This window comes from Aphis gossypii, chromosome 1 (assembly GCF_020184175.1).
Source record: "Aphis gossypii isolate Hap1 chromosome 1, ASM2018417v2, whole genome shotgun sequence".
NCBI lineage: Eukaryota > Metazoa > Arthropoda > Insecta > Hemiptera > Aphididae > Aphis > Aphis gossypii.
In genome coordinates this window covers 67,799,002-67,814,323 of record NC_065530.1, presented here as the reverse complement: position 1 = coordinate 67,814,323, position 15,322 = coordinate 67,799,002, and the positions used below count along the sequence as shown (strand labels likewise).

The 15,322-nt window shown below is 25.0% G+C and overlaps 3 protein-coding genes across 4 annotated transcripts; 2 read left to right on the top strand and 1 right to left on the bottom strand.

Moving 5' to 3' along the window:
- Positions 1–4,248: 4,248 nt before the first annotated feature.
- LOC114130495 (uncharacterized) lies at positions 4,249–6,252 on the bottom strand. Its single transcript, XM_027995481.2, has 5 exons — positions 6,083–6,252; positions 5,514–5,582; positions 5,176–5,251; positions 4,736–4,847; positions 4,249–4,671 (listed from the first exon to the last, which is right to left on the bottom strand). Exons 1-5 carry the CDS (start codon positions 6,095–6,097, stop codon positions 4,488–4,490), a joined length of 456 nt encoding a protein of 151 aa, XP_027851282.2. The 5' UTR covers positions 6,098–6,252; the 3' UTR covers positions 4,249–4,487.
- A 190-nt stretch (positions 6,253–6,442) lies between these two features.
- LOC114130494 (beta-1,4-galactosyltransferase 7) lies at positions 6,443–9,774 on the top strand. 2 transcript variants are annotated; one of them, XM_050197023.1, is made up of 6 exons: positions 6,443–6,714; positions 6,822–6,927; positions 7,023–7,207; positions 7,281–7,516; positions 7,587–7,733; positions 7,812–9,774. In XM_050197023.1, the coding sequence occupies exons 2-6, from the start codon at positions 6,846–6,848 to the stop codon at positions 8,068–8,070; spliced, it is 909 nt and encodes a 302-aa protein (XP_050052980.1). In that variant the 5' UTR covers positions 6,443–6,714; positions 6,822–6,845; the 3' UTR covers positions 8,071–9,774. The 2 variants fall into 2 exon arrangements, with proteins under 2 accessions (XP_050052980.1, XP_027851281.1); XM_027995480.2 differs by having other exon boundaries at positions 6,443–6,927.
- An 854-nt stretch (positions 9,775–10,628) lies between these two features.
- Positions 10,629–14,874, top strand: LOC114130480 (uncharacterized). The gene is made up of 5 exons (XM_027995462.2): positions 10,629–10,838; positions 10,939–11,579; positions 12,132–12,226; positions 12,293–12,366; positions 12,804–14,874. The coding sequence occupies exons 1-5, from the start codon at positions 10,822–10,824 to the stop codon at positions 12,874–12,876; spliced, it is 900 nt and encodes a 299-aa protein (XP_027851263.1). The 5' UTR covers positions 10,629–10,821; the 3' UTR covers positions 12,877–14,874.
- The last annotated feature ends 448 nt before the right edge of the window (positions 14,875–15,322 follow it).

Here is a 15,322-nt window from a genome sequence, read left to right as displayed (position 1 = left end):
ATCCATATAATAATATATTATTTTATCATTGTTACCGTAAACACGCATTCATATTAGGTATGTAAACCGTGCAGAGAGAACTTCACCAAAGTTATTAATTATTAAAACAATATTATTTTTCAGTTTTATAAAATACTCGCACGTGCGTGCACGTAGCGATGCGCGGAGCACTTGGCGAGGGTCGTGGGTGTGTTGTGTTTCACCGCAAAACATTCAAATAAAATAATATTATTCACCGAATTCGCGATCGAGGACATCTTAGTTCGCACTCCACGTTTGCGATGAACAAAACGTTTCGCGACTGTAACATATTATGACGTGCGTGCAGTACCTATATGGTGATAAGTTATACTATGGTTATTAGTTATTACTAATAACAATTTTAATTATTTTAAAATTAATTAATTAATGGTTCCCAGCAATTCCACAATTTTAGAGTATTTACATTAAATAATATAATATGGTATAAATTTAATATTTATGTATATACCTATTATTGTACTAGTAAATACTTATAATAATATAATAGGCTACAAGTCTACGAAAAATACTTCTCTAGTTTAGTATTAAAAGCCGACTTGAATTCAAGACATTACGTCATTACATCGATCAGTCGTGATAGACACTACACTAGAAACTTATTGTACAGTAGAGCGATAGATCTCCAAATTTCTTGTTGGGTGTAAACCATTTCAACTCAAATAATAGAACATGTAGGTGAATAACAAATGATTAAAATATGAAAAACAAAGTTATTTTTTGAGTACACAAAAATTTTCATTTATATTTTAATGGGTATATAACAAAACAAAAGTAATTTTTATAACAAAACAAATAGAGGTATAAAATAACCAAAAAACACTTAATATAAACTATTCACAACTGTGACAAGTCCAGATAAGTAGAAAGTAAACCGATGGCATTCGTGATGATCAGTGGCGTATATAAAGGGTGGTTTTAGGGGTTCAACTCCCCCCCCTCCCTTGAAATGTGTATGGTTAGTATATGGGCATTGATTTTGATTGTTATAATATTATGTATATAATATATATATTATGTATATAATATTATCATATATTTTTTTTAACCCCCTCCGAAATTAATTTCTATACATACGCCACTGGACTGATGATTGCAGAAATATTATGGTAGCGGCGATGACGGAAACTCGGGTGTAACGGCTGGGACGGATATAGCGGCCGGCCGCTCGTGCTCTGCCGACGGGATGCTGCGCCGGGGCAAAAACTCGGCGAACCACCGCACTGGTTCATGTGTCTGATGTGTCGTTTTCGCCCCAGGTGCCCCGCAGGTCGAATTCGAACTGCCGGCCGCCGATGTACCATGCCTGGCGCCTTGCAACCGGTCACAGCGTCGACCGCCGGTGCACGGTGTCGCGGACATCCGTTCCGCCGGCGTCAATGTTTGTTCTTCTGCAGGACACACTAACTCCAAATTTACACCTACAGGAGCTTCACTATCAGATGTTGCAAGACATTCCGCCGGCGCGTCGGGATCGGTTCCCACGGCTATGACCTCAGTTGTTACGGAAAGCGCCGACGTTATTGTCCCCTGCTCTGGAGAAATTGCAAATTGTTGTAAAATGCCGGTAACTTGCAGCTCATCAGCACAATATATCAGCACTCGTGTTATCGTTATGGATGTACCTAGTATTCGGCGGTGTGTAGTCCATCATTTATGATTTTTATTTAGGTATGTAAGTATGTTTGATAAAAACAAAAAAGTAATGACAAAAAACTCTTGCAATCTGTCTACTAAGAGTATGAAAAGTAAGTTACTGAACTAAAATGTTTGTCTCCGCGATGATACACTTCTTAGGATATCGCCTTGATAACAATTAAAAACGATATAATAAAATACCTACTATAAACAGCCAATAGGCGTAATAAAACTGATTAGTATTAGTAATCAGTGATTACTGAAATTAAATACTACATTTTTTTAAATTTAATAATTTATTGTTGTGACAAATTTTATTTGAAAAATATTTGTATTTTGTGTTATAAAATGTTGAATATCTATTCACTTCACACTTGTATAATAATAATTTCTTCTCAAACTGTAAATATTATTTATTGTAATTCAAAAACGAATAACTATAAATACTTGAAATTTTCACAAAATGTTTTGTATATCATCATTTTATAAATTTCAAAATATTTTGACTCGTTTTAACCTATTCTAGGAATTTTCGTTTTTTTTTTCTTTAAATACCTATTAATAAAAAATAACTCGCTTTGTAAAATTCTTTCAAAATTCAATTTTAAATCCTTTTTAATTTAATCCAAGATCTCGTACATAAGTTATTTCTGTATCTGTATAAAAAATTAAAATTACATACAAGCATAATTGTATACAATGTTAGTTAGAACTTTGATGAAATTCTTCAAAATCTCAATAAAAAAAAAGAAAACTTTTTTGTAGTTAGAAATCTATAAAAAGTTTTCTTAATATTATTTAACTTTTGAAAATTTAATAAAAGATTTATTATAATAAATTTTAATTTACTTCTTTGTATATGATAAATTTTAATAGTTACTCACTAGTCGGTTGAATGGAGGTATGCCATTATTAACTATCCATAATATAAACTTCGTAATTGTACTAATGTATTCTGATTTACGAGCACCCTTTTAGTCCTTCATACTCAATCCAAGTACATTTAATATAATTTTTTAAATACAAAATTTAAAAAAAAAATAAACACTGTGAATTATAGTTAACAATAATTGATTACCTAACACACTCGCGTTGAATTAAAAAAAAACGTTTGAAAACAATCATCCTACTCCTATTATAGTTGCCGACGACGTGTCGCAACTTAATATTTCACTTAATATTAGACGAAATTAATTGATACGTTCATGTATATTATTAACATGGAATTTGGTCAACAATTTTAAAATAAAAAACATGTTTACTGTCTGTTGGGTGGATAAAGATAATTTTTAACGCTTCAACCGACATTGATGGCAAAATTAAACTTTCAGCGAAGCCGTAACAAAAATATTACATTGTGATCGAGTTAGTCAGTCAAGTGGCTTTGTCACCTACAATAGACAACTAACGTATGCGAATAGTTTCCGTTTAATATTTAAACAAATCTTTTACAAACAAAAGCATCAAATACTTAAATGCATATTGAAATGACTAACAACGTTAAAAACATAAGTTCGAATAGATGTGTAATTATTTTGTGTACACATAAAGCTTAAAATTGTTTATGGATTACTGTAATATAGTAACTATAATTTATAATTTTAAACTAAAAAAAATATGTTGAATGTATATATTAGTGGTAGTGTGGCTTAGACATTTGGGAACAGAAATCAGTCAATATTCAATAAACAGTAATTGCAGGAAACATGTATATGTATATCATCCAATAACAAGTTGTGCCAAAAAATATTAATGCACTTATTTTATGTGAATGACAATTGACAAAGGCACAAAGTTACACAACCCCGCTCTTCAAACCACCAAACTAAAAAGTAAAAATATAAAATATTTTATTCCGTGATGATTATTGCAAATAAAATATTAAAATATCTTTTTTAACGATTTCAACTATATATATATATATTATAAATACATATTGATTTTTGCCAAAATTCGAAAGTTATGCTGATTATAATTTATGGTTTTATTTTTATCACTTATAATGAATTATTAAATTAACGATATTAACTTAATATTATAATTTTTTAAGACGGCGTTTTGTATAGGCAATTTGTGTACTTGCAGGAGAATAATAAAATTATAAATTATAATTATTTACAATCAATGGTTTGAATTTAACATTTTAACAGATTAATAATATAATATATTAATATTATTTTCTTTATACCTAATATCTCTCTGTGACTCTAAATTTAATAATAATAGTATGTTGACTTAAAAATTTAAACACTTAAAAATGTGTTTTTTTTTCTATTTAGCCCATATATATATATTTTTTATACATTATTTAAATTTTAAATCAGTAAATTTTGGAATCAGTTTATAATTTATCTACAAATATTCAATTGTATGCTGTTACTCATTTGTCATTTACTTAGAATGCATGAACAAATTTTTTTTATTTACATTAGGTAGTCATAATATAATAACAATTTAATTAATTTATCCTTAATAATGAATATGCATTTCAAATTAATGGAAAAATCTTAAAAACTAAAAATTTGTTTATGCTTTTCTTTTTGAACCAGTATGAAATAAATAATAGTATTTTTTTTTTTTTTTTTAATAACAATATTTATTGACAAAACAAAAAAAAAAACATAATAATTAAATATTCATAAAAGAAACCAAAATTGGTCATTGCAGCTTCTAACATCAGTCAATATTACTAAAGCTGGTCAACACAACACTTATTGGTAAGTTTGATTTTTTTTTATATAATATGGTAAATTGTATATGTCATATATTTTTGTGGAAGTTTTGTTAAGTAATAAAAATTAATAAAAATCTCAAAGAATTGTACATCTCTGCAAAACCAAACTGCAACATTGATTATCAGTTTTAGTTGCATGTTGTGGTGGTATCAAGTCTAAGTCCTCAGATTCTATAGACCCATGAAATTCTTGTAGACTGAAAGTATCGCTCAATGTTTGTCTAGCCTTAGGTCCAGGAAAAAACCGTATTTCCATTTCACTAGAAAATAAATTAAAACGTACATTTTTTAACTTTTAGGTGAATATATATGTATAAAAATTACCTGTCAGATGAATCCCAATCTACTAACACTGGTAATTTATCTATCTTGGATGATTTGCTATTAGGAACAGCCATTTGGTTATATTCCATCAAACCTGGTTTAGCATATTGTTCTATTGTAAACCGCAAAAATAATTAGATTATAACCCGATAAAAATATGATAATTGATTATAAAACAATAAATTCTACAGGAATAATAACAATAAAGAAATAAAAACTAAAATTGATAAAAAAAAAAAAAATCTTACCACTGTTTTTCTTTCATTGTGCATTCGTGCATGATAAATTAATTCAAAAATTCAGTTAATGTTAAAGAAACATAAAGCTAAATCTAAACAAAATATACAAAAATAAAAATAAAATAGGATGTTTTTCTACAATAAAACCATACAATAATAAATAAAATAATATGTTGATTGTTAGCTGGTTTATTGACTTGCCCAATTTTTTCTGGAAAAATGAAGGTTTTGTAACTCTCATCGAACAATCACTTGTGTTGCTGTCCTCGTCGCTGTTCTAAAATAAAAATAAAAACATTTATTTTGAGGTTTAACAATGTTGTATGATATTGTATAAACTTATATAATTTTAATATAATTATTGTAGAAATTAATTAATTATAAAACAAACAATATTTGACATCTGGAACAGTTAATTAAATCGAATTAACTTTATTTAAAATGATGCAATTTAAACTGTTTTAGTATTATAAATATTTTATACAATATAATATAATATAAAATCAATATTATATAACATGTATTATGTTTATAATTACTATGCCATTTTCTTCAACTGTAGTTTTATGACGCTTTGTAGTATCACTGTCTATTCCACTATCGTCCATCTAAAATAAATAATTCATTATATGGTTTATACAGAAAACAAAACACTAAATAGTTTGACTGTACAACATAAATGTTAAAATAGTTCTATTATATAACTGGATACAAGATTGCTTTTAATACACACATTCACAATACAAAAAATCTCCAACTTTTATTCAATTTCCCCAATCACAACCATAATTAAAAAATATTAATTTATTTCATAAACAGACATCTGGGGAAGGATTAAGATGAATAGATGGACTTAAATCTCTTTCCAAATTGAAACATTATACTATTATTGTTTTGGTTATTATAGCTTCCTAAAAATTCAATTAGATATCTGTCTGCGCTATTTATTTAGAGACGATAACAACACTAGCCATATTTTATTATATTTATGAAAATAAAATTAACATAAATATTGTGTAATCATATAGTATATGTAGATAATTTAAACGTTTTAATGGGTACATTAGAGAAAAACAAATTTGAATTAAATGTAAATTCTAACACTTACCATGATTGAAGACATTACGAAAAATTAAATTTCTAATCTTGTTAACTACACATTAATAAGCAACTTTGGGGTTGAACGAATTCTGATAGACGGCAGATGCCTTAATTAAATAATGAATATATTTTTTTATAAGTAGTCTGGTTGAAGGTAGTGTAGTAGTGCAGTACTACAGTAGTATGGTATTATGACGTCTATTTACGTATTAATCATAATAAAATTCAGTCAGAACAAGTTTATACCCGTCTATCTTGTTATTTACAACCGTGGTTTGAAGTGATAATACATATTTTATTGATAACACGATAGATACGTAAGATAATTATTTGAGTCGGTTTAAGAACTTCGGTAGATATTATACATTGATAATGATTAAAAGCTACTGCTTACTGGTGCCGACTGCCGAATGCCAGTATTTAAATTTTTTTTGTCATGGATAAATTCTCTCTAAATAAAATAAAGAAATTTGTTCTCTAAGTATGTTAAAAATAAAAAACATTTTTAATTTACAATGACCGAGGGATTAATTTCCGAACGTTTCGATCGGATTAAATTTAATTTCAGTAGAATTGAAATTGGACTAATTTAAATAAATACTATAATATACATACAAAACAGTAATTGCAATCAAATAGGTAAAATATCTTTCAATCTCTTAAGGATTTTAAGATTTTGTTAGTGGTTCATCAATTTCAATGTTTTCCTTCGAATTAAATTATGACCATTAAAATATAATCTTTAGAAAATCAACACACATTTAACAATCATGATGTTTAAAGCAAAAATTTTATTAATTGGAATCATACTCACTCTAGTAATCACTCTATTATTGTCACTGTTATATGTGCGTAAGTACCTGTGTTTCCTATTAATTATTGTTAAGTGTATGAAGTATTGGGCATTTATTTTCAGTTTTTATAGATAATTATTAAATTTTTTTTAGGAGAACTTGAGAATGGTGGAAATTTACGGTTAAAAGAACAGGCTTCTTCTGTGTTCAAAAGTAATAAACTTGGCATCATAATACCTTTTAAAGAAAGATTTGATGAGCTTTTAGAATTTGTGCCACATATTAATTCGTTTCTGAAAAACCAAGATGTACTCCATGAAATATTTGTTATCAATCAAGTAATTAAACTGTTATATTATTTAAATGTGGTTATAATGAGTTTAAAAATATTCTTTTTTATTCACCATTCAGGTTGATCAGTACCGTTTTAACAGAGGTTCATTGATTAATGCCGGGTTTAAAGAAATAATGTCCTCAAATAGCATGGTTGATTATATAGCTATGCATGATGTTGACTTATTACCTCTTAACCCTGCACTAGATTATCATTATCCTCCAACTGGTCATGTTAACCACATTGCTGCGCCTCATTTGCATCCACGTTACCATTATGCTTCATTTGTGGGTGGAATTCTACTTATTACCAAGTATGTCATTTATATTTTATTTTAAAATAACTTGTCATTTTATTTTTATTTATTTACTTTATTTAATTAGAGAAGACTTTATACAAATCGATGGCTTAAGCAACAATTATTGGGGTTGGGGTCTTGAAGATGATGAGTTTTATTTACGCCTTAAAGAAGCCAAGATAGGTATTCATAGACCAGGAAATTTAACAACGGGTATATCAAATACATTCAGGTAAGCAAATTAGTTTGTGCCATTATACATATTTTAAATAAGAAAATGTAAAATTAAAGTTTAATTCTTGTTTTTCAGACACAATCATGATCGAACTGTTAGAAAACGTGATATGACAAAATGTTATAACCAACGTGAAGTAACAAGAAAGCGTGACAGACACACTGGATTACATAATATTAACTATTTTGTAAAAAAAAAACATGAATTGCTCATAGATGGTGTACCTACACTAGTGTTAGATATAGAATTAAAATGTAATAAGACGTTAACTCCTTGGTGCTTATGTTCAGAATATGGTGTAAAAAACACTAAAAATCTAAAAAAAGGGAAGTAAAATGATTTAGGTTGAGTTTAAAATTACATTTTATAGCTATGAATTTTATTAAGATGTTAATATTGCTCAGATAGTACAAATTTTCATTTTATAATTTTAAATACAAAATTTCACAAATTTATCACTAAAACTTTTTAACATTTATTATTTTGAAAATGAAAAACAACTTTGATTCTGAGTTAGGCATAAACTTGCATATAAAAATAAAACCTAATATATTATAATGGGACACATTAGGAAATTTTCTACTATATTTATTATCCGCTTAATGAAGTTAAATATATTTAATTTCCTTTAACTTAACACATTTAGTATACACTGAACTTGATTTCTATTTAATGATGAGGTAGTGCATTCAAATAGATACTCTAATACCTCGAGTGAGTGTATTTAGTTCCATTGTATATATTTATTATACCCAATAACAATACATTTTTAACACAGTAATGGTGTTCAAACTAAATATTAGTAAATAAATATGTGTATATATAAAATTGACTACTAATTATTAAGAATAAACTCTAGTACAGTGACAGATCCAGTGTCACAAAATAATCAATCTAGGATTTACATTTTTAGGGGGCCGGCTATTTTGTATTAAAATTGTATTTTATATATTTCTCATTTATATCAATTTAACAACAGGTTTATCTAAAACATGATTATTCTCTAGATATCTATTGTAGAGGCTTCCAAAGTTTTTTTTGTTAACCATTTATGGATATTACACATCAGTTACATACCATTAATGGCTATAAATAGAACTATTCAAAATTTTATACCTATTAATATCAAAAAATATGGAAAACATGATTATAAAATATGATATGTAATAGAAATATATATTATACTATCCCTGTTATTACAAATATTAATAAATAAAACTAAAAATTTGAATTATTTTTCATACTTTCATGTGGTTTTTCACGTAGTATCATGTGACCTTTTGCGTACCATAGTTTGATTCCCAAACTGACCTATTGTGTTAATATCTCATTTAATTATAAATTATAGAATATTGATGTATGAACCCAAACAAATTTAACTTGGAGCAACAATGGTGTATATCCGTCCCTGATCTTGTAAAAATTTAGCATTTATACAAATAAGCCTTATTATAATTATAATTGTGTTCATATAAGTTAGTAATAAGCTATAAAATATAAATTTTTTAACTATTAATTTATTATGTCATTGTTAATTGGATTATCTTTTCTGTTATTATTATTGTTTTATAAATTGTTATATTATTAGTAAAAAATACATAAATATTGTTTTATTCGCTTAAAAAGTTAAAGACTAAATATTCGCGTATAGTATAATTCTGTCTATTGTATTATTGTTTCAATGCAGTGTATTCTGAGATGTTTAAATCATAGTTATTTATGAACTATAATAATATAATTATAATATATAATATTTTAGAAATATTCTTAATCAAAATAATTTAAATGCTGTAGGAAACTGTAGTAGGTTTATAAAATGTCATTTTTGTTTTTAATTTTATAATTCTATTGGTTTTTGATCTCATCAAACATGTTTAGCCATAAATGTTTTTGTTACCAAAAAAAATAACAAATATTTTTTATTATTTTAAGTTTGTTAAATTATTTTAGAAATATTGTTTTTTTTTTTAGTTCTTATGTTATTTTCAGGATTATTATAGCTGCTCAACTTTAAAAAAAAATAAAAATGTTTAATACATATTGATTAATGTATTCTATTAATAAATAATACAACTATTTATTATACATTTAATGAAATTACTAAGTATACTTATTTAATATTTTGTAAAATTAGTTTATCGAAAAATTAAAAAATCCACTTTTATGATTATTTGTTATGAGATGTACGTGTAGATTTTTTTAAACAGGAAACCAAAAATGTTTTATTTTGAGCATGACTTCATAAGCAAGATATGTTGCTATAGATACTTGTTTTTATTTTCAATATATAGGTATATCATTCTTTAAATTTCCCCCTGGTTCTTATAGAATATATTTTACAATCAATTATAACTCATGAAATCCTATTTCTTAGTATGTATCTATCTATTTGTTTGAATAAGAATCAATAATTTGTAAATTGTAAACTTTTTATAAACACCTTTAGGTTTAGATATCACTTATTATATTTACTATGTATTTTATTATTCACATCAAATTATCAAATCAATATTTATTTTTTTTACTAAAATATTATTTCAATGAGTAATTACATCAATAACTATTTATCTACGAAAATTTAAAAATAAATACATTTTTTATTTGTTTAGTTTATATAATATATTTGCATACCTAATATGTATAATGCAGTAATACCTATATCAATCATTTATACATTATACTCAGAATTATAAGTTCATTTATTTCCTATGCTTTATGCTTACTATTATGTAGATTAAACTATTGAAGGTTCTTCTATATTAATACTAGCTAATAACTATGGCAACATAGGTACTAGTAACTATTAAAAATAGTATTTATAATCAATGCTACTAGGTTGTTTTAATATTCATGTATCATAATCATATTGATGTATTTATCCACATATTTTCTTCGTCAATCGTAATGGGCCATGGCCATCAACTGTGTTATCATAATTATTATTATCATGTACTATCAGATAATTTAATATAATAATAATAATACAAATAAAATGATTTATTAGAATTTATTATTTTGGATTTTACTTTTTAGATAGGTATTCGTTTCAAACTTAAATTTTAATATTTTATAAGATAAATTTAAAATGTACAACTCTAACAGGTAATAATTATATTACAATAAAACTAACTCATGTTTAATTTTATATAATATGTATTTATTATAAAACTATTTGTTTGTGTGTATTTTTTTTTAATTTCAGACCTAATTTTTCTGACTATAATCTTGAAAGAGTTTCCGGGAATAATAGAAACCATTATAATGCTACAAGAAAACCCAAACCTTCAAAATCAAGAAATCCAAAGGTTGATAATCGGTCACCAAGCTGTAACGAACAAATATCCGAATTCTCTCCACTTCAGTGGAATCAATCCAATCAACGTTTGTATCCTACAATGTCAGACTCTGCCGTTTGTGGTTATCCTGTTCCAGTTAATATACCTGTTGATCCACGCTTTCATACCTTGTATCCTATATATCAACCATACATGTCAGTTGGTATTGGCAGAGAATATTTAGAACCCAGTCAACATATGCCATCCAGAGATCAATTTACTAGTTTACCTCCTATTAATATTGCGGATAATGAATCTGAAATTAAACGTACACACAGTGATCCAGGTTTAAATAATCAAGATGATAAATTTGAACTACTTAGCAGTGATTCAGACCAAGAATCGTATGATACCTACTATGCTAATGAAGTGGCCGAATTAAAAAAAGATAATCAGAGACTAGCTAATGAATTAGAATTAGTGAAAATTGAATTAAGAAATTTGAAATTGGATATATCAAGCAAAAATAATGACAAATGTGGTTGTGCAGATCCAGGATCTATTACAAGTAATTTTCAGAAATATTAAGTACATGTATGTATGTAGCGCCACTAAATTAAGTTTTTAAAACTGATCTTTTTCCTAGCTTTAATTTGCAAAAGGCCTAGATAAAACATAATTCTTAACTATTTATTAAAATTATTTATGTTTGAGAATACAGCTCCATCCAGCTCATCCATTCAGGGTTTATTTGCAATGTTAGGTTTCTGAGTTTGTTTGTGGTGTGAAGTACATGCATTTTAAACTTTAATATATACAATGTCTTTCAGTATCCCAACGTTGATTCATTATAAGTGAATCGGTGAATGTTATATTTTACTTTATCACAACTACTATTGGTAGGTACCTACAATTTATTAATTTGTTATTAATACCATTAATTCCGCTTCTAAAATATCTATCATGAATTCATAATGCATTTTAGATGTCTAAAATCTCTTTACACTCCTTACTGAATTCTATTACTTAAAAAACTTTAGTAGATGGCGTATGCGGACAACATCAGCTTATATAATTTTTAATAAAATAATAAATGAATATAATGGATTTTTTTTTTTAGATATTGTTCAAGAAATAAGAGCAGCACATAAATTAATGGAACAAACATTAGAGTCAAAATTAAATTCATTTAATGCTAATAAAAATGAAATTACTGTAAGTAATTTTTTCAAAACTTTATTTTGTTTTAAACAAATTAAATTAAAAAACATTTTTTTACAGAATGATAGTTCTCAATTATCATTAATAAATGAGCGGTTAGAAAAATTAGAAAAATTGAGTGACAAATCAAAAAGGTAAATTAATAAAACTTATAATCACTAGGTATATACTATTTGCTTTTTTAGTATCTTTTAAGTAGTCATGTAAAAAATTGTATTAAATACATTTTGAGTGCCATGGTTCACAAATTATAGATTCTAAATTATTGCATTAATTTTAATGAATTTCCATTAACTTAATCTTTAAAGTTGAAATGTAAATAATGTAATATTCAGTATTTATAAATTAAAAAAAATACTTGTTTATATTAAAATTATTCCAAATTCTAATACTTAAAAATGAAATAACTAAGATCTAACGATAATATAATTGCTACAAGATAATCACATATCATGCATTTTTTAATAATAATAATTGTTATTTAAAAAATAAAGTAAATCTAATTTGTTGATATATTGTGCAATTTGTATTTAAATATTATTTAAAATGTATTTTTTTTCTTTGATTTTAGATCGGACTCGGAGAAAAGATTTGTTAAAATTAATAACTCATCAAAAAAAAGCTCTGCTGTCACAGCTTTGTGAATTAGGTAAAAAGAACATACAAATTAAAAATCAAACATAATAATAAATAATGCCATACATAATTTAATTCATTATTATGTTAATTCAAATATCATAAGCAATATTGTATTATAGATTATACAGATTATAAATATTGTGAATGATGTATTAATTAATAGTGTTTTTAAAAATTACCAAAGAGTAATGACTATTTTAATGTACTTTAAACAGCCTTTACTTTTTAAGAGGTTGTGTTTATTAACATATAAAATTTAAAATATTATTAATAGAATACATTTAAAAATTCTCTTCAACAATATTTATTTACTAACCACATATTTTTTATAAAGAATTGTGTTATATTCCATGAACATATTCCATTTATCTTTTACGTTTTAATTAAAATAAGATTGCTCTTATACATTCCTTCCATAATAATAAATATAATTTGTTTTATAAATGGTTAAATTATATAAAATTAAGTAAGTGTATTACTAACTAATTGTATATTCTAAATTTCAGTGTATAGAATAAGCACACTAAACATTCATTGAATATGTTTTAATATTTAATAATTTATGCACTAACAAGTATTATTTAATTTTTCTGTTTATTGTTTAGACTGCTCAACTTAACATAGTATAAGATTAATGTTTTGTTTGAGTTTCAACAAAGATAACTTGAATAATTTGATTTTATTGAAATGTTACTCATACTTACTGTATAGTAATAAGACTGCTTTTACATATATTTAGTTTCAAATTGAATTTAAAACTTCAATTTCATCTTTATCAATGAAAAACAATTTCTTTTGTATTATTAAAGCTATATTTAAAAGAAAATAAATACAATTTTTTACTACTTAGTTTCATCAGCAATACTCCACTCAACCAAAGATTATAAGTATTTTGTAATTGCATTTGAATGTTTCTTTTTGTATTTATTTTTGTGTGGTGCTATTTACAGCATTAGTTTTAATAAATCAAATATTATTTAAAAATTTAAATGGTTAAATTTGAATTATTTTTTAACACGATTTATGGATATTACGAGAAAAACTATCTGCAGTTGGTGACTTATAAAAAGCTACTAGTTTATTACATAATATGTTTTTATATTTTTATTGATATTGTTAAAAAAGAAAATATTTTCAATTATACTTTTATTAATATAATATTATTGTAATAATTTCTTAGTCTGAATTAAATAATTTAAATAATTTAAGTTGGTATTATTCCGAAATAACCAATATTAGTATAAAATTCCAAAATTTTGTTTATATAATTATTAGGAAAAAAAATCAAATTGTCTTACATAAAACAAATAGTATTTGTACTTTATGTAATATACAAAATAAGCTAACATTACGCACATTTAGGTACCACATGGCACATAATATGTTATGAACTTATAATATTATATATGATTTATAACTTTTCATTTTTTTTTATAACTCAGATATACTATCAATCAGAATTTAGGTTATAATGTGATGTGTATTGTATTATCAACTTTCCTTTCTAAACAATGAACCGAAATTATTAACTTATTTTTATTGTTATTTTAACTTGAAAATATATATCATATTTTTTTATAAGACTTGTAACAATAATTATTTCTTATTTAATTAATTTTAAAATAAAATCAAAATAAACTTTGAGCTTATTCTCATGCAGGGCACACATTAAATTCAATTAATATATTCTACAATAATTGAATATGTAATGACAAATTATATATTTTTAGTATGTAATTCTTTTAATATTTTTAATAAGAATTTCATTAATTTCATAGTAATTATCATTTTGTACTTTGTTAGTTATTCAGATTATTTTATTATTTATAAATTACTAATAGTTGTTAATATTATTTACTGTTGTTAATGTTATTTGTAGTTATATATTCCATTTTATGTTACAATTAAAATCAATACTCATTTATTTTGTGTATTAATAAAAATTATTATGTATACATTTTGAAAATTGAAAAATAAAATTAATAGTTTTGTTGTTCTAAACATTTGATTGTTAAAATAACTATGTTATTGATGTGAAATTGTTGTTTATTTTCCTTATCAGAAATAAGAATGAAATTGTTAAAAATTTGAAAGCTTTATTTAATGAATTTTAATACCTAGGTACCTGCTTACTAACCTACTCTAACAATTTCAGTCATCGTTTCAAGAAAAATTAGTCCTTTCATAGCATTTTATCTCTGCTTTTTTCAAATTGTTGTATTAATTATGTGAATCAGTGCTGAAAGTACTGAGAAATGTGATATCATTAAAAAAAAAAATCAAGTTTAGGGGAATGAATATTGAGTTTAACTGATTTTACAATTCTCAAAGCTGTGATGAAGTAAAAGTACTATATCATGTCTGAATCAAAATATACTGTAAGTATAAGTCTGTAGCAATCAGTGGAGTGGTGTTCAAAATATTCTTAAATGGAGATAGAGTAATTTAACA